At 45.1% G+C, this 27586-nt stretch overlaps 1 protein-coding gene across 6 annotated transcripts in view; it reads right to left on the bottom strand.

Annotated features, from left to right (window-relative positions):
• ENAH (ENAH actin regulator) overlaps window positions 1-27586 on the bottom strand; it is a 106910-nt gene that overhangs the window by 65004 nt on the left and 14320 nt on the right. For 5 of the 6 annotated variants that reach the window (XM_037069348.1, XM_037069350.1, XM_037069351.1 and 2 more), the window contains exon 2: window positions 25740-25851. The exons of the other annotated variant lie outside the window; for it this stretch is intronic. In XM_037069348.1, the coding sequence (XP_036925243.1) occupies window positions 25740-25783 (44 nt within the window). In that variant the 5' untranslated portion in view covers window positions 25784-25851. The remainder of the gene's footprint in view (window positions 1-25739; window positions 25852-27586) is intronic. 6 annotated transcript variants of the gene reach the window in all.

Raw genomic sequence — 27586 nt, 5'->3', positions numbered from 1 at the left:
ATTGAGCACAGGCCTGTGAAGCAAAGGATCACAGTTCGATTCCCAGTCAGGGCACATGCCTGGGTTGCAGGCTAGGTCCCCAGTAGGGGACACATGAGAGGCAACCACTCATTGATGTTTCTCTCCCACTCTTTCTCCTTCCCATTTCCTCTCTCTAAAAATAAATAAATAAAATATATTTTAAAAAAACACCTTTAAGAAAACACATGTGTATGGTATATGAATTGTATCTTAAGCTGTTACAGAAAGGGAGGGAAGCAGGGAGGGAAGGAATGTACAGGCGAGACACACATGAGAAACAGTATTTGCACAACATAAGTCTGACATATATCCAGGATGTATTTCTAAAACTCCCACAACTAAATAAATAAAAGGCAGGCAACCAATAAAAGACTGGGCAAATAATTTAAACAGATATCACAAAACATAATATGTCAACAGCTGCTAAACCCAAGTCAACGTGCTGATCATTGTCATCAAGAGGGAAATGCAAATTAAAGTCACAACGAGATGCACCACCAGAATGGCTAGAACGCGAGACAGCGGTAATTCCCACACACCGTTGGTGGGAGTACTCGAAATGGTCCAGCAACTTGGAAGACAATGGTTTTTAGAGAACTGAACACACATTAACCCTCTGGTCTTTTATCCCCATGCTCAGCACGGCCACAATCTGCACGCAGCCCAGGCACCCACCGCAGCACGGGCGAACCATCTGTGGTGCAGTCACACAACCACACGTCACTGAGCGAGGCCAGCAACTGACACATGCGAGGACACAGAGGGACGGCAAAGGCCTTAGGCCGTGAGGACGCACTACAAGAGTATGTGTACTTCAGGATTCCCAGGTGAGGCTCGGAAACAGGACACCCTGACCGATTGGAAATAAATCAGACAGCGATCTATCTGTGTGGGGTGGGGGTGGGGGGGGAGTGAAAGTGCTGGGGGAAGGGCTTCAGGGAACTCTGCCACCATCACCCTGGAATGTCCTGTATCTGGAAAGAGGTTTGGGTTGCACAGGTGTGTGCACCTGTCAAAAGTCACCCAATGGACTGTGCATGTCACTGTACGTATTTTAGCTCAAAAGGAATAAAAACGGTATAGTGAGTCCTGGTATGTGCACAGTTAATGACACACATACAGGAATACCTGGGAACTAGTGTACTGATGACTATAACTTATTTTTCTGAAATGCACCAAAATAAATATATATGACTAGATAGATATGTAAGAAAGTATAGTGACGTGGTAATGTAGAATCAAGACTGTGGGTGTACAGATTTTCACTGAATAATTCAACTGCTCTGTGTGTTTCAAATTTTTCATAATAAACTGTTGGGGGTGAGGTGGGGAGGTAACTCACCAAGTGTTCACTCCTGTGCAGCCTTCTCTATTAAGGAGCTAATTATTCACAGACTTCACACCCATAATAAAAATTATGTAATGCAATACATTTTTATAGCTTCATTAATAAAAAGGAAAGACAAAAGACTGGCATGTTTTATTTCCCCATAGTCATTCCAATCGGAACTCTAACAATTTTCAGTTGAATGGGCTGAGAAACACTGTGCAGATGAAAAGAATCAGTTTCCAAGTGGTGTAGTGACTGATTCCCTGGGCTCAAGACACGCCTGCCACCACGGCCACCATGACCACCGCCACCATGACCACCACCACGGCGGAGGGTAAGAGTCCAACTAACACTCTGCAACGAACAACTGTTAAAAAACTGCCCCAAAACGTGACAGCCCATGCGCTTGTCTCCTAAGTTCCAAACTGACACAGACAACTGCCTACATTCTGACCTGAACATCGCAAACCCACCAACCCCTTTCGCCCCATCTGCTCCTCCCCCTACCCCCTCCCATCCCCACTGAAGGGCACCAAATACTGGCCAGCGCCAGCTGCACTCCTCCAGGCAGTCAGCCCCAGTCACTCACCACATCCTGTCACCTCCACGGCCCAAGTCTCCATGAACACCCCTCCGTTCTGCCCCGCGCCACGGCAGGAGGCCTCTCTCCTTGCGGGAGTGCTTCCTTGCGGGGGGGCCCCAGTGGCCCTCCTGCCTCTGCCCTCTCCAGTTAGAAGCCTTCCTGAGCAAGGGCAGCATCTTCATATTACCCAGAAAACACAATGCCCTCCCGCCTCTGCGCAGGAGACGTATCCAAGACTATTTTAATGGGGACCTTTCACAAAATGGGTTTCCACTTCTGCTGGCTCCACTGACACCATTTGCAGGTAAACTGATAACGATGAGTTTCTTCACAGTTCCACATCGCTTCTGCAGTTCGGATGAGAACAGTGGTCTCAGATTTCAGTACAGAACCGCTGCCAAGCAGGTTATCAAAATCATTGATACGTGGACTATGCATCTTCCCCTCCCCCAACAGCCTGTAATTCAGCAAGGCTTCATATTTCCCTCTGATACCTTAATGAACATCAGTACTAGATTCTACAGAGCACAGAGAGGGTATCTTTAGAAGCACTGGAGCATGGGGGTTCGGAGCCAAGAATCTGGAGTTCGACTCGAGCGGATTTAGACTCCAGCTCTCTCGTTTTCATACACATCCATGGGACCTTACACACGCTGTTATTTAGCCTCCTGAGGCCTCGGTGTCCTCACTGCTGAGCAGAACAAGGACAGTACCCACCCCACAGAATCCAACCACGTACATAAAACACTTAAAGTATCTGGCACACTTGATGTCAGCCATTGCCGGTGGCGTATCAGGAAATGAGGAAAGCCAACAAACGGGGTTCCCGACTCACAAGTGAGTGCCGCACCACCAAACAACCGCAGTGCCCCCTTAACATTAGGTGTGCTGACGGGCAAGCCCATGGAGCCGCAGCACCCGTGGCATGGCCCTCTGACCCACACAAGAACCAGAACCCCCACTCCGCTGGGCCTGGCGCGGGAGAATGAGCTCACTTGCCTTCCTAGCAAGGGGCTTTCTTCCTTTCCGCCCGTCCTTGGGTACCCGGCTTTATCTGGTGGCTATTACGGGCTCCTGTGGCTATATAAGGATCTGGGAATTTGTAATGGCCTTGAAATGTCACAAGTACGCGGCTACTAATGGCCGCTGCTTAGCACATCTCTGGCTTCTAACTTCTTGTTTCAATTTCACAGCTACTGCATGTGACTTCTTATTTGCTAAATTTGTAATATCTGAATTAAAAGTCACCTTAAAGTACACATGAAACATGACATTCAGGTACACTGGATACTTAGTCAAACTAGGTTTATGACAAACTGATGCTTCTCATGCTTAAAAATAACCATGTGAAGAAAGCCTGGTTTTCCTATTATCCTAAGGAAATCTTTAATTCTCCAAGTGTATTTCTTGGACATTCACGGTTCCAAACCAGATATTTATATAGTTTGGCAACTAGGGACAACATTCGGCAGCTGCCAACTCCTGCTCAAAACTACTTTCTAAGTTGTGAAATTCTGTCCTGAAAAACAGCCCGTCCACTACAGCTGGGAAAGCACACTTCTCTCCTCTTCTTCCATATATAGTTCTTCCAACCAAGCCAGGAATTCAGCCCCTAAGTGTGACATACCAGACCCCCCGGGGCACGAACTGGCGAAATGCAATAAGGTCAGCATGCTTTACGGGCTGAGGACGCGACTAGGAAGACGACCCTGAGACAAGCACTCTGGGGAAGGGTCTGAAGGCCACGCGAGGGGGTGCAGGCACCCTGAACGTGTGCACACCGTGCCCAGCGGCAGCTGAGGAGCCGCGAGAAGCCCCCAACAAACAGATTTCTTGGAAGTTCCGTGTTTTACATTAAAATTTAATGAGTATTTTGCAATTCACTCCATTCACTCCAATTCACTCCAGCCTGTTTTAATCTGACAAGTCTCCCTAAAAATGTTTCAGGAAAGTTGATGCTCCGGGTAGATGCGCCTCGTTGGCCTGTGGGTCTCCATTCGCAGCACAGAGCACAGCATGTCCCAGGGTGGGGGGCGGGGGCTGGGGGGTTGGTCCACGGGAGCCCGGGCAGCAGCAGGACAGCTGGAGAGGAGGGAGAGCCGAAGAGTGCTCCAAGTGCTGCGGGAGGAAGCCTGAATGTCAAAGTCAACACCGATGCCTGAGACGGGCACCGAGAGACGGAAGGACACGTCCGTGCAGGCGGGCAGGCGGGCAGTCGGGCAGCTGCCACTGACATGGGAGCGAACGTGACGAAAGCTAAGAGTGAAGCAGGAACCATGGACATACGGTGTTTTGTTCGCACACTTCGGCAGTGTGCGAGAAAGCCATCACAGCACACGCACAGTCGAAGAGAACGACTGGCCGGGACCCGAAAGACAGCAGCTGGCCTTCTTCCTTCATCCTCAGCCACACACAAACCTCGGGACATTCGAGAAACCGTGAAGTCCTTGACCTGTACTTCTACAGAATGCTCAGAGAAGGCACCATGGCAATTATTACATTTTTTAGAAGTTGCTTGACTACAGAAGACTTTAGTGCTGTGATTTTTTAATGTTATCAGCAACGTGGGGTTCTCAGCAAACCAACGGCTGCTTGCAGACAAGACCACTTGCCGGAAGAAACCAGACTAACGGGCCCTGAGAGCACACCCACTATCACAGCACACCTACACGGTGTCCGCTGTAAAAACGCCCCCCCAACCTACCTGGAGAAGGGGCAGAAATGAGTGGGCATGCAGTAAAAGCTGAGGTGAGGCTAGAAACACAGAAATATTACACCGCTTCTCTGGCCCGTCGCTAGGTTCAAAGTTTAAGGGTAGCCGTTCCTAAGTGGTGATTAAAAGCAGTAAGCGCATGCAACGGTTTTTATCTTTTTAATCTGAGTGAGGACATCGTCAAGCAGAGCACCAAGTCCCCGATGCTGGGACTGCTTCAGCAGCATTACATCATTACGATCTACTTCATCCTGTGGTTCCCACTCGGCCAGCAGTCGGCCTTCCCTCCACCCCTTCAAGCATGCTTTTCCTGGACGTCCACCCAGAAAGCCTTCCTCGCCTCCCTGTCTTCTAAATTGTTACTAATCAATCTGTACCCACAGCCCTCATCCAAGGAGCCTTCTCCAACTGGCCTCTTCCCACACCACCCCCACGCAGGTCTGCGGGCACCACAGGACTCCCGGTGCCGCCCTCGCTCCCCCAGTGAGACTCGGCCAGCAGTGTAACAATGTGTCTACGGGACGGTGCACACCCTAGTGTAGAGAACTGTATCAACTCTACCTACGGTGTTAACACTTGAAGCGTATTCAAGTACTTGGTGAATGTCAAATGAGCAAATGAATTACAGTACCCAGCACGGTATGTGGACAACCAATATTTAATCTCTTTTTTTTAAGAGATCACCTCCCACAGAAATAGCATGCAATTTTGTACTTCAAGTCAATAGGGAAATTTCTCTTACTTTGCAGATATCTTTGCCACAACCATCATTACTGAAGGGTAGAAACTATGTATGTACAGATTTGATACGACTGAGGGAAAATAGGCGTATAAGAAACTCAACCCACACAGTGTCAGATCTATGGAATTGAACCTTGGGAACAATTCGATCCTAAAACTAACAAATGAATCATGGCACAGAGATTTAAACTAAGTAATTCTACTAGTCAATTAATTTTAATCAGATGAGATTCAAAACTAGAGCCGATTTAATGAAATGTATCCTGACTCGGGCAGCTGGTCACACTCTAGCTCCCGACCAAATGAAGGGAAAATACCCCCGTTTTCCACCAGGAAGCCGAGGCCAGTCTCCTGGTCCTGAAAAGTGCGCCATCGGGAAGAAGAGGCACCTGCCACAGGGCAGAGCCACTCAGACATTTGCGAGTGCGGCGCCTACGCCCATACCCTGGTGTGTTAATCTCTTACTGTGCAACAGCTGACTGTCAGCTGGCACAGGACCTGAATCCTGATCCCATTTCTCAGGGTAATTCCCATACATTCCCAGGCAACAGCTGTGGTGAGTTTTAGAGTATCTCTAAAAATATACAGGTCAGAACATTAAGTGAATTTTACATAACAAGAGGAATATGACTGAACAGAATACAGTCCATTCAATTCATGGTAAAAGAGTAATTTAGCAAAAAGCAACATCCAAAGTGATCAGTAATGCAATTCATAAAAAGTAAAAGTGTTCATCACGGGCTGTATTTGACTTTTAGAAGTGTCCTCTCCCCCCCCCACCCCAAGATATGTAAGGCCTGCAACTGCGCTTCAAGTATTCTCTTTATTATTATTTCCCTACAGCTAAAGAAGATATTCTTTTTGGCTAAAAATTCAGAAACCATAGTTTTCTCAGTATCTTGACCTACTTCTATGCCCTCCCAAACTTCACTCGAGACTTTTCTGAAGCGGCTTTTGTCTTTCCTTCACTGACCCCCTAAGCCACTTAGGTGCAGAAGGCCACACTCTCTTTTCAGTCCACTGTCCCAGGAGAGTCACCGCTACCAAGAGAGGCAGCTGTGTCGACCACCAAGTGCGTACTCCCCAGTGACGAACCCAGCTTCCAGATACTTTTCTTCCCTCTTAGTGACAATCACAACAGGGACTTACATCCCACTTAGGTGAAGCCCACCGGGCAACCCCCCCCCGAGGCCGCCATCGGTAAGACCTGGCACTTGATCAGTCAAGAGTCTGGGGGCGTCAAGTTCAGCTCAGCCCTCCTTCGTCTCCAACAACAGGGCTCCTGAAACCACCTCAGCCACGTTACAAAACTAGGGGAAGCCATACAGCTTCCAATGAAGGCAGGGGCTTGGGCAGTAACTGGCTTTAAAAAGTACTTTTCCAAAAAGTTTAATTATCCATAGTCATCAAATAGCACATAAAATACTACAACAAAAAGACTACGAATATGCGTCTTCAATTACCAAGCCTGAAAAGAGTGGTTTAGCTTACACATATTGCTCTAAATCAGTTGTAAAAGTTTCCAGGAATTTTCACGTATTTTAATCTAGGAATACGGTTGAAAACATGGCCCTGTAGATAAGCCATTTCATTTCAAAAACCCACAGAATAAAAACATTGTAACCAGGTGATAAAGATGTCACTTGGGCAACAATGGGTTAAAAGGTATTAATTTAATCTTGCAGTTGGATAGATTATTCCTCACATACAGCTGCCACCTTAAGACTTCGATCCTGCTCTGGATATTCAAATGAAAATTAACATATAACATCTGACCAGTGAGATAAGAATGGCCAAGAATTCAACAAGTGGCCAGAGCTGTTGGCTGCACTGTTTCCGCCATTCTGACGAGAGGCCTAGGACACTTCATTAAGTCCCTTCTCCTCTCTCCCTTCCTTTCTCCCACACTCTTGAAGAAGACAGTGAAATCTCTCCAGTCGAGGACGGGACTTCATCCCCACATGCAGGACATATACCAATGGCTCTTGGTCATTTAAAATGAGGGTTCTACCATATAAGTCATTTCCCCTAAGTTAAAAATTAACTATACCCTGGCTGGTGTGGCTAGGTGGATTGATTGCTGGCCTGTGAACCAAAGGGCCACAGGTTCAATTCCCAGTCAGGGCACAGGCCTGGGTTGCCAGTGGGTCCCCGGTTGGGGGGTGCATGAGAGGTAACCATACACTGATGTGTCTCTCCCTTTCTTTTTCCCTCCCTTCCCCTCTCCCTCTCCAAAAATAAACAAAATCTTTTAAAAAATAACTAATCTAACCAACATTTAAAATTACATGTAGAACTTCTTGAAACTTAAAGTATATGATATGTAGGTACAACTTTTTTAAACTACACATGTAGTTCTTTATTACTGTTCAAGGTACCATGCTGAAACACTAGTTTATTACTATTAAAAGAATAACCTCTGAAATTATTTAAAATACGGTAATTTGCAGCTTCTATCAAGTTATTTTTAATTAAAACCCTAAATTAAAGTATACCTTCAAGTATCAGCTTGCGTTTCTTTCTCCAAAATTACAGTTCTATTAAATCTTCGACACTACTTTCAAGCTCCAGTTTCAGAAAGGGAAGGAATTCCTATGTTTACTCTTCCGCAGCCTCAAAACGTACAGAGGAGACATTCGTTACAGGCAGGCTCTGGCTGCCCAAGGGCCGTGAGTCCTGTTTATTTTCAAAGACAACACGGGGGAAACTTTCACACAGTTTCTAATAAAGACGATCTTAGTCTAAATCGTCTTTATCCAACTACGAAACAATGTAAAACTTTATGCTCGTACTGTGTGTTCCCGCTAGAAACTTCTAACCAGCAAAAGCTCCTGTGTAGGTCAAAATATCTCGAGTAACAATACACTGAGTTAAAATAACGACACTGTTATTTCACTAAATAAAAGGGGACACTTAAAAACAAGTTTGTTTTAGTGGGAGGTTATCAAAATCAGAATTGCTCGTCTCTTTCCTTTTGGGGAAAAACAATCTCTTAGGGGTGTTCCAGGCACTTTTCCCATTTTTGGCCAGTGAAGTTACTACTGCTCCTTTTCCCTTTGGGTAATGCCTGTGACTTGGGTGAAATGGACAAGCGGAGCTTAATGGGAAAAGAAGGACTTCATGGAAAAGGGGGTCGATAAGTGAGTGGGAAAATGTGCACTGAATGACCAGTCAACAAACGAGGAACATACACTAGGTGACTTATCCACTAGAAATAAATATCGATGTTTAAAAATTATGCTAACATGAAATACTGGAACATGTTAATAACAGTATTTGAAAGACCAAAACCGTAGAAATCCTCATTTTTTTTAATTACCTAAATATCACCAAAAAGCAACTAATATTTGTAAGTGGTTTAAAGAAAAACCAAAAACCCAAGATATGAAAATCAGCATAAAGTCCAACCACTGCAGTAAGCAAAAGACAAGACAGGTGCCCACACACTCCAGTCAACACGGATCGGACGCTGCAGTGGGGCACTGAAGGGTTAAACAACTCCCACACAGCGGGCATGATGTCAGCGCACAACGCTGGTCTCTCCAGGGGCTTAGAAAGGCAATCTGCACAACAGAGAAACAAGCCCACAAACCTGAACCTAGAGCAACCAAGTTGCTTGTTAATCCCTGGAATTCTGAAAGGCAAATAGGAAATCTCAAATTAGAATGTAAAAAAAAAAGAACCCACAACGTGTCCACAGCATAACACTATTTGTAAAAGACAGAACACGACAAAGCTTAAAGCATGTAAAACGAAGTGCTGCGTCTGCCTTTGAAACCGTCCTGCTAGAACAAACCCACAATACTACTAATGACCATTAAACAAGTAGCGGATGCAGCATAACCCAACTTAGACACAGACCAGATACAATGACCTCAGCTTTTAAATTGTACTGCAAAGAAGAGAGGGGGTGGGGGAGATGAGAGACACAAGGACAGAGGCAGAGAGTGAGCCACCAATTTTTCTTAGTATTTAAGCCCCGCAAGATCTAACGGGTAGAGTTAGCGTTTAGGTCACTAGGTCACACAGGTCGTGGGCTGTCATGCTTGACTCTCCCAACAACCAAGGCTCACGGAGGGTGTGTGTGTGTTCGTGTCCTAACATAACCAGGTGCAAAGCACGTCTCTCGTGAACCTGGATCAGTCGCTGAAAACCAACGGTGATTTCCAACCCGAATCCCCCTTCAATATGGTGTGTTATATCCTGTACTGTCTTAAAACTAGCACAAGAGCAAAAGCGACTAAATAGATGCATTCGAGAAATCATTTTAAGACTAATTACAATTGGCTGGAAACCTACACTCCGTCTTAAAATGAAAAATAGTAAATACTATTGACAATGAACACTTTCTTCCTATGAAATGCTGAGGAGGCTCCTAGTGAAGAGATGAAGAAGGCCAAAAGACAAAGGCCCGAGTCGAGGGTTCTTCTCCCACAGCTATTAACTGATCGTATCATCACTGAGAGCTACCCTTCCGGGGTACTTAGTACGTGGTATGCACTGGATAGGAGCTTTAGGGATCACTGTCTCACTGAATTCTTGCAATAATCACACGCAACAGGTACCGCTGTTACGTTTTGCAGACGAAGAAACTGGGAAGTTAAAGAGCGGGCCTAAGGCTATAAAGGCACTCAGCTACAAAACTAGGGTTCAGACCTGGGCAACCTGAGCCCAGAATCCTCCTCTCACCGCCCAGTGTGTACACACTTGTCTTTCATGTTTCAATTTCTTCATCCAGGAAACGAANGATAGGAGCTTTAGGATCACTGTCTCACTGAATTCTTGCAATAATCACACGCAACAGGTACCGCTGTTATGTTCTGCAGATGAAGAAACTGGGAAGTTAAAGAGCGGGCCTAAGGCTATAAAGGCACTCAGCTACAAAACTAGGGTTCAGACCTGGGCAACCTGAGCCCAGAATCCTCCTCTCACCGCCCAGTGTGTACACACTTGGTCTTTCATGTTTCAATTTCTTCATCCAGGAAACGAAAGTTTCTAGTCTCTTTGGTTTAATGAACAACTGGGAAGACAACAGAGTTTTCACCTTTCAAACAAGACATACCTAGAAGGAATGGAAAAGGAGATCTTTGAAATTAATAAGAAAAACACAAACCCCCCAATATAAAAATGGGCAAATCACAAAAGCACTTAGAGAAGGCAGATACAGACAGGAAAAATACCGAAGCTCACTGTGGCAAAGAAAGGCAAGTCAAATAATGACAAGATATCAGCGTGGGGAAGTCAAATGACATGAGCATTTCCGGGCGGTTTGTTCTTACGCATCAGAAGTTTCTGAAATGCAGATATCCACTGATTCAACAGATTACATTTCTGTAGGTTTTACTAAAGAAAATCAGTAAGTGCATTGTGTACATATAAGGACCTTAAACCATTGCGAGGTTAAGGATAAATTTGTGGCCCTGGCTGGTGTAGCTCAGTGGATTGAGCGCGGGCCTGCGAACCAGAGGATCGCGGTTCGATTCCCAGTCAGGGCACATGCCTGGGTTGTAGGCCAGTTCCCTGCAGGCCAACTCCCAGCAGGAGACGCACAAAAGGCAACCATACATTGATGTTTCTCTCCTTCTCTCCTTCCCCTCTAAAGATAAATAAATAAATAAAATCTTTTAAAAAAAAGATAAATTTGTGATTTTTATAATTACGATGAAAATACCGGGGACACTCAAAATCTGATAACATGATGAAACAATGCCAGCCCCAAGTCAGAAAATATTCTCATTTGGGGGATTTTTCCCATTTCAAAACCCTAGACACAGCAATCACTTTTTACACTTACAAAAGGAACACACTTAAAACTTCTCTATGTCCAAAAAAGAACTGGAATTAAAAGGGAAAATGCCAAGCGACGCAGCAGAGGAAATATTTATGCTAAAGGCAACACTGCACAGATACTACAACCAGTACAACCACCGCAGAAGCCGAATTCAGCCTGCACACAGGAGCAGGAAAAGGGCGGGTACTGGGACGTTCACGACGCCGCAACCCCCCCAAACTGCAGAACCACCCAAATGCTCATCAACAGCAGAGTGGATTCCAAACACTAGCCTGTGTCACACAATGAAAGAAAATGAATGACATGGGCGCAGCACAAACCCTACGTCACACACACGAGGCCAGACACAGAATGCATACTGTGTGATTCTAGTCACCCGAGTACAAAAACTCATCTCCACCGCCATGAACCACGGAGTGGCGGCCTGCTGGGGAGAGGCTGAGACTGTCAGAGGACCATGGGGGGAGCTGGCCTGTTTCTCGACGGATGCTGGTTTACGTGGGTCTTCTGAGTTCATGAAAACGGAGTGGAACACTTCCGTGCAATGTGCTGTACCTGTTACCCATGTTATATACTTCAAAAAAAAAATTCCAGGTTAAAAGGATAACACTCAAATAAATGGTCAACAAGCACGTGAAAAGATGCTCGAGAACATTAGTCATTAGGGAAATGCAAATCAAAAACCACAAAGAGATACCACTTCACACTCCCCAGGACGGACACCATAAAAACCAAAAACAAGTTAACAAGTGTAAGATGGTGCCATTGCTGCGGAGGCCAATTAGGAGGCCCTCAGAAAGTTACACAGATCCATCCTATGGCCCGGCCATTCCAACTCTAGCTAGACGGCCAAAGAAACTGAAAAGAGGCACTCAGGGAGCTGTACACCAATGTTCACACGCAGTACACACAGCAACTCTATTCACAGCAGACTAATGGGGGCAACAGCCCACATGCCCCTCTGTACAGAGGAATGGACCATCAAAACAGAGTGTATCCCAACCATGGGATAAACAGGAATGCAGCTATAAAAAGGAACAACATCCGTCCCGACACCTGCTAAGACACGGATAAACCTTAAAACCCTAAGCTACATGAAAAGGAGCCAGACATGCTCTAAGAGCCCATTTACAGGAAAAGGCCCAGAATAGGAAAATCCATACAGTCAGGACGCGGGTTACTGGTTGCCAGGGGTGGGGGCAGGAACGGGAAGTGATGGCTCAGTAAGAACAAGGCTCCCGCGAGCCTGCGAACCAGACGACCGCGGTTCGATTCCCAGTCAAGGCACATGCCTGGGTTGCAGGCCAGTTGCAGGCCAGTTCCCAGCAGGGGACGCACGAGAGGCAACCATACATTGATGTTTCTCTTCCTCTCTCCCTCCCCTTCCCCTCTAAAGATAAATAAATTTTTTAAATATTAAAAAAAAAAAGAACAAGGCTTCTATGTGCGGTGATGAAACGTTCTGAAAACACCACAGTGGCTATAGCCACACAACTCGGGGGGTGGCCCGAATGCCCCTGAATGGCACACTTTACACGTTATGTCATCTGTGTTTTACCACACTGAAATGTTTTTCAAAAAAATGTAGAGATACTTAAACACAGGCCAGGATACAGGAAGCACTCTCTAAAGTTGGTAATTGGAACATAAAACTAAAAACAATGCATTAGGCAAAGTGTTTGGGTAATAAATAATAAATAATTCATATCTTTGCCCCAATTCGTATTTCTCCTCTGAGAACCAAGCCTAAGAAACCAAATAAGCTTCAGATCCAAAAGTGCTCACTGTTAACATTCATAAGAGGAAGGAAGGGAAGGAAGAGGAAGGAAGGAAAGGAAGAGGAAGGAAGGAAAGGAAGGAAGGGAAGGAAGAGGGAGGGAGGGAGGGAGGGAGGGAGGGTTGTAAATGCCAAACTATCAGGGAATGGGTTTGAGCAAATCATGATATACTTACAAAATTAATTATGCTGAAACTAAAAATATTTACTAAAGGCACTCATAATAAAATAAGGGAACGTCTACATTATGAAGCAAATGTGATAAAAGCAGAATATAAATGTATTAGCCCGAAACCAAACTTTGCAAAAAGACTCGAAGTATGTTTATTACATTTTACTACAGACACTTGCTTCTCTTTCTGCCCCCTGTCCCTTGAACGAAGCCAGCCGGCTCTCAGCAGGGGCCCTGGGACCCGCTGCACCTTCCCCTTGCAATGCTCTCCCTCCTGGTGCCCCCAAGTCTCTCTCTGCGTCTTTCAGGCCAACTCAAACTCCCCCTCTAAGCAAGGCCTTCCCTAACCACTCAAATCAAGTCAGGCCTCAGGGTACCTTCTCCCCCCACTTCCCACCACACTTTTACCTTCTTTGCACTTAGTGCAACTGAGAACAAACCGCCTCACTCATTAACTGGTGCTTCTTTCTCCTCCGCCCCCGACTAGCCTGCAGGCTGGCCCCTGGGATCGGCACCTCTACGGATCCCCAGAGCACTGTGTCTGGCCCTAACAAACATTTTGAAGGTAATCAATAAACATCAATAGACTGACTAATTTGTTCCATCCAGTTTTCCATACTTTGTCATTCATTCTATTATAAACACATACTATTTTTACATATTTTATAAATATAAAGCCACTTCAATAGGCAAGTATCACTTACTGAGCCAAAGAAAACGTGTTAACTTTGCCGGATATTCCCTAAGGACAAGACAAGGGTCTGATTTTCAGTTATCACAACAAACATAACTAATTTTAAATACTTCCTAATAAAGGCTCCAGTGTACTTGATAACAAATTTTACCTACTGCAGATGATCAGAGAGACCTGCCTCAAATTTCTGATCCCAAAAGCCACTTATATTCTCTGCCCCGACACCAATCCCACCCCCATCCCACCCCACAGCCCTTACCCCCAAACATATACCCTTTCAGTAATATTTTACAAGAACCATGTCTGAGGCACGAAGAACTGTTTCATAAACTCCCTGAAGACAATATGCTATTAAATAATGTTGAGGGAAAAATTAATTTTACTCATGTAAGCGAAATTCAAATTAAAGTACACCAGAAAAGTAACCTAACTACATTTATTCTTCTGTTGATCTGCAGTTGAAATGCTGTTTGGCAAGACCGTAACTATATATAGAATTTGCCACTGTATTTACAGTGATTCCTTTCGGAAGAGAAGAGCAAGCTGAGCTGTTCAAGAATCCAAAGCGGCAGCCCCCTCTGGAGAGGCTACCGCCAGGCTCCAGTGAAAGACAAGCATTCAATGTTTACTGTCATTAAGCTTCTACTAGCGATCGGACAACTGAGCCCATCCCCCAAACCAAAGTGCGAAGACGCCCAGCTTAGGTGCTAAGAATCTGCGGAGCCCAGACCAACAGATTCAACCTTGGGCGTCAGAAAGAACATTGACATCCGTCATTCTGTAGTTGGATGAAATCTGCCGGCCCACTGACCAGTGCGCCATCAATTCTACATGTGAATATAAATTCCACTCACAATGATACAACTAAATTACATATTCAATAGGCAAAAGTACCTCCAAATCTCGTACCTTCTCCTTCTGGGTTCAAAGATGCCACAAGAGACCTAAATAAAAAGACCTGTCTAGATTAACATGAGTGACCTACCTAGCTTACTGATGGATAGCTTGTAGGCCAAGCCTAAATGGAGACTGGGGTTATTAAAACCCTGGCTCAGGATTTAGATGCATTATCTGGTACATAAAAGGTCAGCATACACCTGATTAAAAGCACCCGCAGCAGGTTCTTATTTCTGCGGTATTAAATAAGCACGCACTCAGCTTATCAGAGTGATCTGAACAGAACGGTACCAAGAGGGCAAGGGTCACAGGCTGGCTACTGATTCAGGCTCTTCCATAAACGCTTAACGTGAGTGCCATTGGGACTGACCGAGGTACAGCAACCCCCACCAACCAGCAAGCTCGGGATTCAACCAGGCAAGTAAATTATACTGTGGCTTCTAAAGGTTCTTAGAATTTAAATTCCATCACAAAATTTGGATAAATCTTGGGTACAAGATGCCACCCATCAGAAGGCATCTTAAAACTCTACCAAAATAACTAGACATCATACAGCTACTTTTTGAACTCAAACATTCTGCCGCCGCGGCCCCCCCCCTCAGCCAATTTGCACCTAATCCCCAAACAAACTGCTCAGCAGCTGTTGCCCCTGCCAGTGTCTCCGTTCTCAGCCAAACACCCCCTGGAGGAAAATGACACCCTCCCCCCACCCCCCTCCAAACAACCCAGCCGTCTTAATCATCAACCTGTCCAATACCAGGGAGAGAGGAAAAGTGAGCCATGGGCCAGCAGCTCTCAGGAAAGACCAACCCATCTATCTCGCTTTAAAAAGAACAGCCATCCAAATTCTAAACTGGCCACAGGGACTGCTTTGAATCAGCAGCTGCCAATGCAGGATTCTTTCCCCCTCACCGCCCCCCTTCTAAGAGAGGACGACTACAGCACAGAGACAGGGATGACGATCACCCCAGTCCCAACGCCACCGCCACTTCATCATTCCCAGATAAGCAGTTCACTGACCCTCGGCAAGGGCCCAGACCCTCAGTCGTCCGTCAGCCCACAAACGTTTACTGAGTGCCTGCCACCCGCAAACCACTGGTCTGTCTTGTTCACCTCCGAATCACAGATGGATCCTCGGTGACTTCTGCACAGACACCCAACTTGGGAACTTGTATGTTCTACTCACAACACGGAAATGAAAAAGAAAGGCACCTCTGTACCTTACCTGTCCTTACACCAGCAACTTTGGGACAACTACTTGGAAAAAAAAAGAAAAAAAGAGACCGCCAAAGAATTCTGTCCTTGTGCTAAACTGCATTTCATTACCCAGCAGGGAAAAGGAGAAAAACTAACACGAGTCAGGGGGCTGAGGGGCATGGTGGACCAGCGAAGGGAGGGAAGGCCTGTTTTCCCTGCCCGGAGTAGAAAGGCAGAAGGTTAAGGAAGCCCCAGGACAACACCAGCACGTCTCCCAAAGCAGCACCGGTCAAACTGCTGAGGCCAGCGGCAGACCCACTGAACACACGGCAGCCCGGCACACACGCAGCTCCACAGACTACTGACCGCTCCACGAAACAATGCTTGCCACTGCCATGTGCAGTGTGTTCTGATCTGTCCCGTTCTTTTCCCAGTTCCACTAAGCGCTGCGGAAAACCCACAGTTTGAAGAACACCCCCCCAAACGCTCCTCTGTCCTCTTCCCCTCCGACTTATTTTGGGGACAGGGGAAGAGAGGGTGCCTACTAGAGAGAAGGCCTGTCAAAACCCTGACACAAGGAGAGCCTCTCTTCCCAAAGCAGATGAAGGGGACCCTCCGATCTGGGGGACCCCCCCCCACTTTGAAACGCTGAGTGTATGGTCCCAGAGAAGTGTAAGTGTGAGACACATCTATCGGGCCGATTTTGCAGCCCAGTGTTTGTCAAGGAAACAAATAAATTACAGGCATCAAAAACGTCTGGGGATAAGTAAGTGCCCTGGGTTGACCCATATTAAACGGCTACCATCTGATGGTTTCTGGAGCACCGTGTCTTACAGTCTAACCTAATAGTGTAGTAATACGTCAAGGACACAGACCCATTAAACGGTCTGAGCTTCAGGACCTAATCAGCCCTCCCGGGAACAGTTCCCACAGAAAAGACACGTGCTGAACTCCTCCCACACAAAGGTCGAGACTCCCTAAAGTTCACCTGTGATACCCTAACGCGTCTCTGCGTGCTTTTCCAGGACAACCCTAGCGGCTTCTCCTCTTAGCTACCAGCGGAGTCCCAGGCTCCATTAAAAGTCTCCTCCTTTACCATGCAACTGGGGGTACCTGGTTCGTTCTCGCTTCCACACTACCGCCAAATGGGGGGCCTCAGCCCTGGCCCCGGCCCGCTGCTTTTATCAGCTTTAAGTTTCCAAAAGCCTGTTCTGTTCAAACCAGCAGGTCCCAAGCTCCTTAAAGGAGGAGACAATCCTTTCTAATCTGTGAAAACCCACTTCTTTGCAGAATCTTGTACTATCAAATGAGATGTACCCTAAATTAACAAATCGTCTCCAGAAAATCCTCGCCCCATTTCAACCCACCAGAAATCTCCCGCTGGGGAGATTTCTCCCTTTGGTGGCGGATGCCACCAGCCTGCCTATTGGCAAAGCCCAGAACACCAGGGCTGCTGTGCAGACCCCAGGGCCTCCCGTCTTAGAGGCACGAGTCCTTACTCCGCCGGCACTGCTCTACCCAGAAAAACTCTCTCCCCAACACTTCTTCCTGTTCCCACCAAGGACCTGAACTTGTCCCAGCCCCCGTTCCCATTACACTCATCACTCTCCTGACCCATCCAATATGGCCACGACTATCCTCTCTTTAAACCTATTCTTGGGGTTAGGCTAAGTGCAATACGCCAGGCAGAGGGAGATGAGTAAGGGAGAACCTAAAAAAGCCGAACACGTAGAAGCAGAGAAGAGAACGGGGGCTGCCAGGCACTGGGCGGGGGGAACTGGGGACATGTGGGTAGCACCGCATTGTCTTACATCCTCGAGTTGTTAACACTGCAGATCTTAACTAGCACCACACGTGCAAAAAAAGAAACTACGGAACAGGATCGAGGCGTTAACTAGCCTCACTGTGGTCATTTCACAATGTATACACATATCAAACCATCACAGTGCACACTTTAAACTCACACGTTCCATGCCAACAATCTCAAGAGAGCCAGATAAAATGTGCGTGTGTAGAAATAAGTAAACCTACCTCTTAATCAGCCGTGAAGATTATTGTACATGTGGACCAAGAGGATCCTGTCACTCCACCTACCAAGTTCATTGGTTTTTCCTAAAACTCACACCCCCTCCGTATGCTGCACGGGCCTTTAACAGCTCAGCACACCCCAGCCAGGCGCTCTCCTTTGCCACACACCTCAGCTGCAGCCTCGGCTTCACTTCAAGTGCACACGCTCTCCATGCCGTATACCTGTCCCCCCATCACGGCGCTCTCCTCGCAGCCCTTGGAGACGGATGGACGGGAGTGTTTGGGACTCTGGAGTATTTGCTGGGCAAGAGAGGGGACCATTCAGAACCACTCGTGCTTGCTCTTGTTCTCTCCTGTTTCCTTCTCCAAATCTCTCACATCGGAGGCAATCGAAAATCTGTTTCCACCACCAACACGAAGCATTCCGTGTACTACCACGTTCGATGTGTAAAGAGGGTGTTTTTCACACGTTCGACTCTTGAAAAAAGTCTTGCCTATTATTAAGATCATGTTAACAGCATGGAAAAGTGTTCATGATAGTGTGTTACATGAAAAAGCACACCAAAGGCTACGCAGGTAAGTGTTCAGTGTAGGGTGACCATCTTTTTCCCCCTACAGGGGAGATTTTTGTTGGCACGTTTTTAATTTTTAAATTGGGGGGGGGGGGATATGCCCGCTACCTTGATCGTGGTGGTGACTTCACAGGTACATGCCTGTCAAAACTTACCCAACTCCGCACTCTCAACATGTGATTCACGGCATGTCCATAACACCTCAATGAAACTGTTAAAATGTCTAAATTGTATTAAATGTCCCCAAAGTGATGGCAGAATGACATCACTACAGAGTAAGGAGAGCGAACAGGAAAAGGCTGGGGGGGAAGGGACCACAGAGAGAGTAACCCTAGTCCTTAAAGTAACTCAAAGGGTGACTTCCAAAAGGAAAAAAGAAAAAGAAACAATTCTAAAGAGAACTGCCCAACACACATACAGCCAGTTTACAGAAGCCTTCGCTCCCTGAAGCAAACAAACTGGCAAGTTAAGGTTTTAGACGCAGGAGAACTTTTGTATTGCAAGAAAGAGCCTGAATTACACTAACACCCCAAAGAAGAGAAGCCAAGAACTTTTCCAGGCACCAGAGTTCTCACCATGAACTTAGCGGTCTCTAAAAAACAGGCTGAGAGAAAGGAACAGGGTAAGACCAAGACTTCTTTCCTGTTTGTTTTGCAGAGATATATGCTATGTTTCCTGTGCTTCAGTTTGATATTCTACTACCCTGTTTTGTGTATTTTACCTATAATTAGCAAAGTAAGTAGGACCTTTTCACTTTTTCAAAACTATTTTTTCCAATTTTTCTTTTCCCTAAATTCATTCCCCAAAGGCTCTCAGGTTAATCCTTTTGTGTTGATTAGCTATTCTAAAAATCACCGATATTAACCTGGTGACTGAAAAAAGAAGAAAGGGAACAACTCACAAGTCGTCTTATCAGCAATCCAAACCCCTCAATTTCCCCTCTAAATCCAAAGTACAAGGATAATTCCGTTAGCAAATGCCTTGGAAAACACAGAAACTTCAGGGGTTCCATCGAGCAATGGTCAGTGCTCCAGACTCTGAAACTTTCAATGTTAAAAGCTTCGTACTTTGGTGGTGGTGAGACCATCCAATCTCAACACCGAACAGCATTTCTCAACATAAGATGTTTTCTCAACATCTTAACTGCAAAGGACAAAGAAGCCAACATTACGGTCCCTTCCAGGGGACACACCCAGGATCCTGGTACCTGGGATGCCTGTCACAGGGTCCGTCTTCCCAGGCCACACAATCTTACTTGGTCTGTACATCACTGTACCACCTAATAGGTGGGAAGCGAAGGAGAAAGCGCCTCCCAAGCAGGTGGGATGGGCAGTGGCCCCGCCCTCAGTCTGACACCCCATGGTGGACTAGTAAGGCCGACAGTGGGGACGTGGAACACGCTGACTCGGAATCCCAGGATCCCTCCTCTCATACGTGCCCCAGTCCTGAAAAGCTTGGGACAGCAGAAGTAACAGCTGCCTGAGCAACAGTCTTACTTTAAAAACGAGTTTTCATTCCATGAGTCAGGCCCAAAATCCCTAGTTAGGAAATAGGTGGGCTTAGCTTTAAAACTGAGATATACGCAACCATTTTACGCAAGACAAAGTAAATATAAAATACAGGTAAAACTTTCTAAATCTCACATCCAATTCTAGTTTTCTTGGCTTATCTGAAGCAATACTTAGCAGACAGAAGTGATTTTTTTTAATTGCTCAGAGACTTCACAATAAACTAAATGTTATCTTACCAACCGTCCTTAAATTTTTTCTTAGCATAAAACTGAACTCCAGACTATTATTATAAATGAAAAAAGCGTTACAAGCTACATTCCTCGACAAGCTCTATAATCCTATAAACCTAACAGATCCCTAAAACATTAATCTTCTACTTCTTCCATCATAAGCCTTCACCTTTTAGACATGGTCCCGGTATTTTCTGCACATGATGTAATTTTGCCATGGTCCTTTGCAGTTGACCATCATGATGAGTATATGTTGCCAAGATCCCTTCCCTCACTTTAGAGACGTGTTCCTTCTCCACCACCCCTGGTGCTCATCACAGTACCCCACCTGCACTGGAGAAAGGACAAGGACCCAAGCAGGCCTGGTTGCCAGTCTTAATCTAGGATGTTCCTACCTGAGGATTCCGGAAAGCATTCTCTGGCGACAACGTACAAACCTGGAACAGTGGGAAGCTGGAGAAGCCATGGAGAAAGACTCTAGCGGCAAAGACTAAAGCCAAGCAAAGGTAAGACAGAGTGCCCCCCAGCCCACCAGAGGGGCTGCTCTGTCACTGTCCCTGATACCCAACGGCAGCTGCCCTGGGTCCGCAGCTGCCCTGGGTCCGGCAGCCTCGGTTCTGTAAGCTGCCCTATCCCCCTTCTTACGCTAACTTCCGTTTCCGTCCGTGTCAACAAAACTACCCTGCCTGATACGGACAACCAGCTTAGGCACCAACAGGTTCCAGCCCCACTGGGCCCGAAGAATTACAGCCTTTCGGAATACCTGGTGACTGGCACACTTCTCTCAACTGTTGTGAACGTGTCATTTCTTCTACTTTCCCCTTACTTTTGTAGAAGCAAAAGCACAGGGATAGTCAAAGGCATATAATGCTCTACAAAATCCATGATCGCAACACAACTGAACTGCTGAGCAGGAGGTGGCACCACCGTGCAGGGGGTCAAATTACCATGTGTCAGGTGACACGCAAAACACTAAGCTGAGAGAAGGAAACGGTACGTTAACGGTACAGGTACAGGGCATATGAAAGACCGCACGAGTGAAATGCTTTAATAGTGGTTTTTGTACTCCGAAAGAAATAAGTACCTTCTTGAGCCATACCGAAAGAAAAATGAGGAGGTCTAGGGCTTACAGAATGAGAACTGAAGAATATTTGTTTCAATATTATAAGTTTGATATTGCTATTACTGATACCTTAGCACCTCATGTTATTTTTATAGATGAAAATCGGAGGATAAATTTTCCTCACTGAAATGCCTATTTACCGGTAACCACATATTTGTATGAACATACTACACATTCTGGTTTGGAAACACAATATTTAAGGGGTCTATGAGTTGCATCAAATGAACTGAGTTTACTATCTGGAGCTCACGAGAGAAAGTCGGCCAGACCCTCCCATCCGGGAATCAGCGGCACAGCTCGGAGTAAAGCCCGGGGGCTCACTAAGACGGGAGAGAGAAAGGGGAGGAAAGGACCAAGACAGGCAGCCAATGAGAAAGTCAAAGAGAACCAAGAGAGCCTAAAAATCACCGAGTCCCCGTGGCTCAAGGTCAGGATGGCAAACCGTGCTGGATGCTGGTAGGAGGCCACAGCCTCAACTCCCAGGGAAGCTTTCCCTGGACCTTTTACTCAGGGGGAAAGCGTTCCATCAGAACTTAATACTTCTGAGTTCTAGAGCCAGTTTTTAGGGAAAAGTCACTTCCTGTCCCGAGTGGTTCATGACTTTCTAGCTAAAGAAGTCACAGTGACTCAGGCCACACGTGAGCAGCAGCCCCTGGACAAGGTGGCCGCTGCACCTGACTTCAGGTGCCGCCCCCACCACCCAGAGCCCGCTGGCTGGCAGGCTGAAGGAGGGGGCCGAGCCTGACCTGCCCCAGCGCTCAAGGGAAACGTCACTTAAAACACACACTACTCTGTCCCCTATGCCACGCAACTTACCAAAACAATTAAACAAGGGGGTGGAAGAGCAAAAAAGGGACTTCGTGCATCCGAAAGATGTTAAATGAACTCTTACCTGGGCAGTGGCCGAATCAAAACAGAACTTAAAAGGCACCATTTTGATTCCAGGTGTGATTCAGGCTGAAAAATCCAGCAGGGCCATCAGTCGGTTCTTCTCAGACTGAAAGGTTAGCATCACAACATGCCCCACCGCTCCTGATGGTGGGGAAATAGACGCGCCGCGTATTTACTAGCTGACATGAAAACTGGTGCGGCACTTCTGGAAAGCCCGTGGCAGTATGATTCAAGAGCTTTTAAAACTGTTTCTGTTTCTTCAGAGATCTAACACTATTTCTGGAAATCTAAAGGAATTAGTCTGCAATTAGGAGGGGGGAAAAAAACCCTTCGGGTTCATGAAAGCATTACTCATTATACAGAATCGCTTTAAACCATGTAAATAGCCATTTAAAACAAAATAGGTAAATTACAGTGAAATATGCAACTAATAAAATTCTGAGCGGTTTTTTAAAAGCACAGAAAATGCAAAGCGTATCATATGAGCAAGGCAAAAATGCACAGAATATAATCATCTGCATATGTAAATACACAAAAATAAAAGGAGGAAATGTTTTTTTTTAAGACAGTGCAACTGTGAAGAGAAATGAAAAGCAAAATGACTATGGAGTTGCTCTGGTTACACAAGACATGAAACATACGAATTCAGGGAAGATCAAGGTCCAGGGTTCTCAAGGTAGAAGATGTACCAGAATACGGGGGCAGGGGGCAGTTCTTCAGTTAAAAATGGGACTAGAAATATAGTGCCTACCAGAAAGAAAGCAAAGCTAGCAAGCAAACAAACGGTCCCTTTGCATTAACTGCAAGTTCAAACAATACTGTTCTCTCTTTCATTCTTGCCCACTGCTCTTTATTCCAGATTGTCATTACTACAATGAACTCCAAATTATCCATGAAAAAGAAAGGCAAATTTAGAAAATATTAAGCAGATGATCCAACGCCAACTGGCTTCAGATTTCCAATGGCATCCCATTACAATTCTCCAATAACGAGGCACCTTCCTGCATATTTCTATGAAACTACCAGACAGTAATTCGCATTCTCTGTACACTCCTACTAGAAGGACTGGCCTGGAAAATGGCCCAGAAACAAACTGAAAAAGGGAGTTAAATCCTTTCTATAAGATGAACCGTAACACCCATCATTTCATATACAATTAGCCATAACATAAAATACCAACTGTATCCTTTTAAAACATTCAGAAAAATGTCTAAAATACTGCAGGGATTTATGGCCAAAGCAAATTCATTGAAAGTTCAAAACACAGTTGAAGTATGTTGCCTTTATGCAACAGAGCTACAAAACACATCTATACTTTAAATCACTGCTCTTACCACTCAACAGAGTAATTCCAAAAGAGAACAACAGAACACGGGAGGCTGAGAATTCTGATTCCACCCGTGTGACTGGTGTGTGTTCCTCCCAGCCTTCTCCTTTGGAACATACCGAGGGTACTTACCTTGTAAGACTGTTGGGAAGATCGAACGAGATGATTTAGCTACAAAGTATTTAGAAGATGGCCTGGGCTGAGTTACTAAACTGACGCGAAAGGCTACCACTCGGTTCTGCAGACGGACAGAGACGACGGATGCACAACGATGTTAATGTCCTTAATGCCATGGAACCCGACACTTAAACACGGTTAAAACAGTGAATTTTACACTACGCACATCACCCACTTGCTATGAAAACATTTTAAGTTCTCCTGGAAGGAAGTACATGATCTGATTCCACCTAAGACTCTCTATAAAAATAATCTTCATCAAATTAAGGAATACTGGGTCCACACTTTTCTAAATAAATGTCAAAGGTAATATGGTGTTCTCTGACGTTCACATTATCTAAGTTGACTTTTCAAACAAAAAGTTACTCACTGAGGTCGGCAGTACCGCCTCTCTCACGGTACCAGAATAAAATGAGTGCTCTAACCTGAAACGACCTGGAAACGGGTCTCTAAAACCCCTTTTCCTGAACACCAGCATGTCAGTGTACCTTCTACATCTGACCAGAAAGGCTTCACAGACCTTAAGTGCAACCGATTCCAAAAAGCAACAAAAAATTTTAAATGCCTGTTTTAAAATAAAACCTTGCGAAATGGCCCCAAACCACTTCTCTTCAGATTACAAAATGAGCATGTGGTGAAAAGGGACACAGAATACCAATTTACTATACCCTATACTGACTGACAATGTTTGTTGCATAGCAACAGGATTCTGCTGCCTGAAACAGCACAGGACTCCTTTTCTTGATTTGCCAGGCCACAATTAACCCCATCAAGGCTGAGAAAATATGCAAAAACAAATGTGCACAGACGAACCCTAACATCAAAAGTCTAATGATACAATTTCTAAAACTGTAAAATCACAAGCCCCAATTCCAGCCTATTTACAACGTGAATTTATCCACTGTGCCTTCACTCTCAACCATATGGTCTCTAACCAAAAAACTGCTACTCAGTTTTGGACACGCTTCTTTTAAAACGCATCATCTTCAAGATGAGCTGGTTTTTAAAAAATCCTAATAGCATAACACATCTTTGGTTTCACAGCTCCAAAAAGAAATAATTTGATCCTTCCAGTGAATTTTCTAAAAATCATCATTTATAGGTGAGGGCTTGTAATTCTCTAATAATTAAAATTTTCTCCCTCTTAAAACTTATGTGAACTATTTTTGTGGGCTGCCTATACAGGTAACCAGTAACATTTCACAAAACTTTTAAAACAGAAATCTACCTCATCTAAAGGGAAAAAAAGTTTGCAGTGATTCTTGCCACAGCTTCATATACTTTCACTGTTTTGGGATCCTCCCCCATTCTTTTGAGAAAGTTACATGGTTGCCAAGCCCCACCTAAGAAACAGATTAACTACAGAGAAAATCAATTCACAATAATGGTTCCCAACCTTCTGGAAAATGAGAAGGCCCTTTAAATTCATTTATTTCTACTTCTAACCCATGTTGTCCAAGAAAATGTGACTTAAAACACACTTTGAATTTACTAGCCTTTAAATTAATCTGTACATTACCATAACAGCNAGCTTCATAAACTTTCACTGTTTTAGGATCCCCCCCCCCCCATTCTTTTGAGAAAGTTACATGGTTGCCAAGCCCCACCTAAGAAACAGATTAACTACAGAGAAAATCAATTCACAATAGTGGTTCCCAACCTTCTGGACGATGAGAAGGCCCTTTAAATTCATTTATTTCTACTTCTAACCCATGTTGTCCAAGAAAATGTGACTTAAAACACACTTTGAATTTACTAGCCTTTAAATTAATCTGTACATTACCATAACAGCAGGTACATATACTTGAAATATAACACAGGTGAAGGCTGGCATCTTTGGTGAACACAGAAGTTCAAGTACTCTGTAACACAACCCCCCAGCTGGCCCCAGAGCCCCCAGACTGGAAGTCATTAGTCCACCAGAAAAGTTCAAATCATTGGAAGACACAGGGTAAAGCACTTACAGGTATGCAAGTGAGACAATGCAGGGTTCAGGTCCAGGTTCCATCACTCACTAGCCTCGAATTCTCCAGCAGCAAGGGCATTAATGAGGATGATACCTAGCCTGCAGAGTAGCTGTAAGGGTTAGAAGAAGAGTGTATAGAAGGATGTAGCACATTAAGTTTCATTCATTTAGTTGTCATCCCAAGCCTTACACAATCCAGCCCCATCTGCAGCATTTCCCACTACCTTCTACGCAAACTCCAGGATGCAAGGTGAGGCACTACTGGATGCAATGTTAAAGATGGAAAGGGGCATTTGAGAAGCAGCATTGAAAGGTTAAAATAATGAGCAGCCATATAAAGTATTAAGACCAAGGTCTCTAGAATTAGGCAGGACGTGATATGACCCTCAGGCGGGTGGGTTTACCAACACGTGTGGCTTTAGCCCAGTCACTTAAGCATTCCAAGCCTTGCTTTCCCCCACTGTCAAAGTACCCAAGACACCAATCTCACGGCTTATTCCAATCTATTAAATGGAATAACTCACACGAAGCCCTTCCCAATTTAGCTGGCCTGTCTTTAAATGAGCAACGCGTAATAGCCGTTACTTATCAAACATCTACTTCTTTTACATGAATAGAGGATATTAAAAGCTGTCATATATAATTGGCTAGCCCTCTGCACACGTCCCCGGCGTGACCAGAGGTTACCCAAAGATTAGCTTCAGAGACACTGCGGTCTGCAGCCAAGGACCTGGGCCCTGACCTGGCACACACTGGGTCTTCAGGTATCGGGCCCTCTGGGTCAGTGAGGAAAATCTACCAGCTCTTTGGGACACAAAAGTTAATCATGGAAATATCTTTAAAACAATGAGTTAAGTATATTTTAAATACTTGCATGAAACTAACAATGAAATACAACAATTTCTTTGAATTTTTTTTTTCATTTCCCTTAATGTTAAAATTTGAAAACGGATACATATATATATTTTTTAATCTTCAGGTAAAAATGGGCTTTTATCAACTGATTTTTCAGGGTTGATCCTCTTCTCTGAAACACTGTCTATAAATTGGGGCTGGGTCACCAAGCTAACGTCTAAGTAACCAAACAGATATGTCTTATAATAAAAGCTGCAAACAGCCTAAGTGTCACTTTTCATTTCAGCATAAAACAGGTTAAGTGTCTTAAATACACTGAACACACACTTGGCTGTCACTACTAGGGGGGAAAAGCCAGGGGTGGGCTACTAGCATCTGGTAAGCAGAGGCCGGAGATGCTAAGCATCGTCCAAGGCCCAGGGCAGCCCCACAACCAGAATCACCTGGTCCCAAATACCAACGGTGCCACGGCTGAGAAACTGGGATGCAGAGGCCGGCATTCACACTGCAGGAAAAAAAATGCTATATATACTCTATACTATATACTATAAAAAATACTATACTATATACTATAAAAAATACTATATACTCTCTTGTTCAAAAGAACTAGGAGTATCCAGTTTTCCCAGCATCATCTGTCAAAAATACTGTCTTTTCCCCCTTGAACAGTCTTGGCACCCTTGCCAAATATCAAGGGACCATACATGGGACAGTTTACTTCCCAGTTTTCTATTCTGTTCCATGGGTCTACAGGGCTACACTTATGCTAAGATTCCACTCTTGATTACTATAGTTTGTAGTAAGTTTTGAAATCAGAAAAATGCAAGTCTTCTCACTTTGTTCTTTTTTAAGATTATTTTGGCTATTCCAAGTCCCTTGAAATCCCCTATGAATTTGAGAATGGGTTCTTCTATTTCTGGGGAAAAAAATGCCAGTGGGATTTTGACAAAGATGGTGTTGAATGTGTACATCACATTTCAAGTTTTCTAA

Source organism: Sturnira hondurensis, unplaced genomic scaffold (genome assembly GCF_014824575.4).
Source record: "Sturnira hondurensis isolate 20B ecotype Veracruz unplaced genomic scaffold, ASM1482457v3 Scaffold0018525, whole genome shotgun sequence".
In the NCBI taxonomy this organism is placed as follows: Eukaryota; Metazoa; Chordata; class Mammalia; order Chiroptera; family Phyllostomidae; genus Sturnira; species Sturnira hondurensis.
The sequence above is the reverse complement of the archived record's forward strand: the minus strand, read 5'-3'. Positions and strand labels throughout refer to the sequence as shown.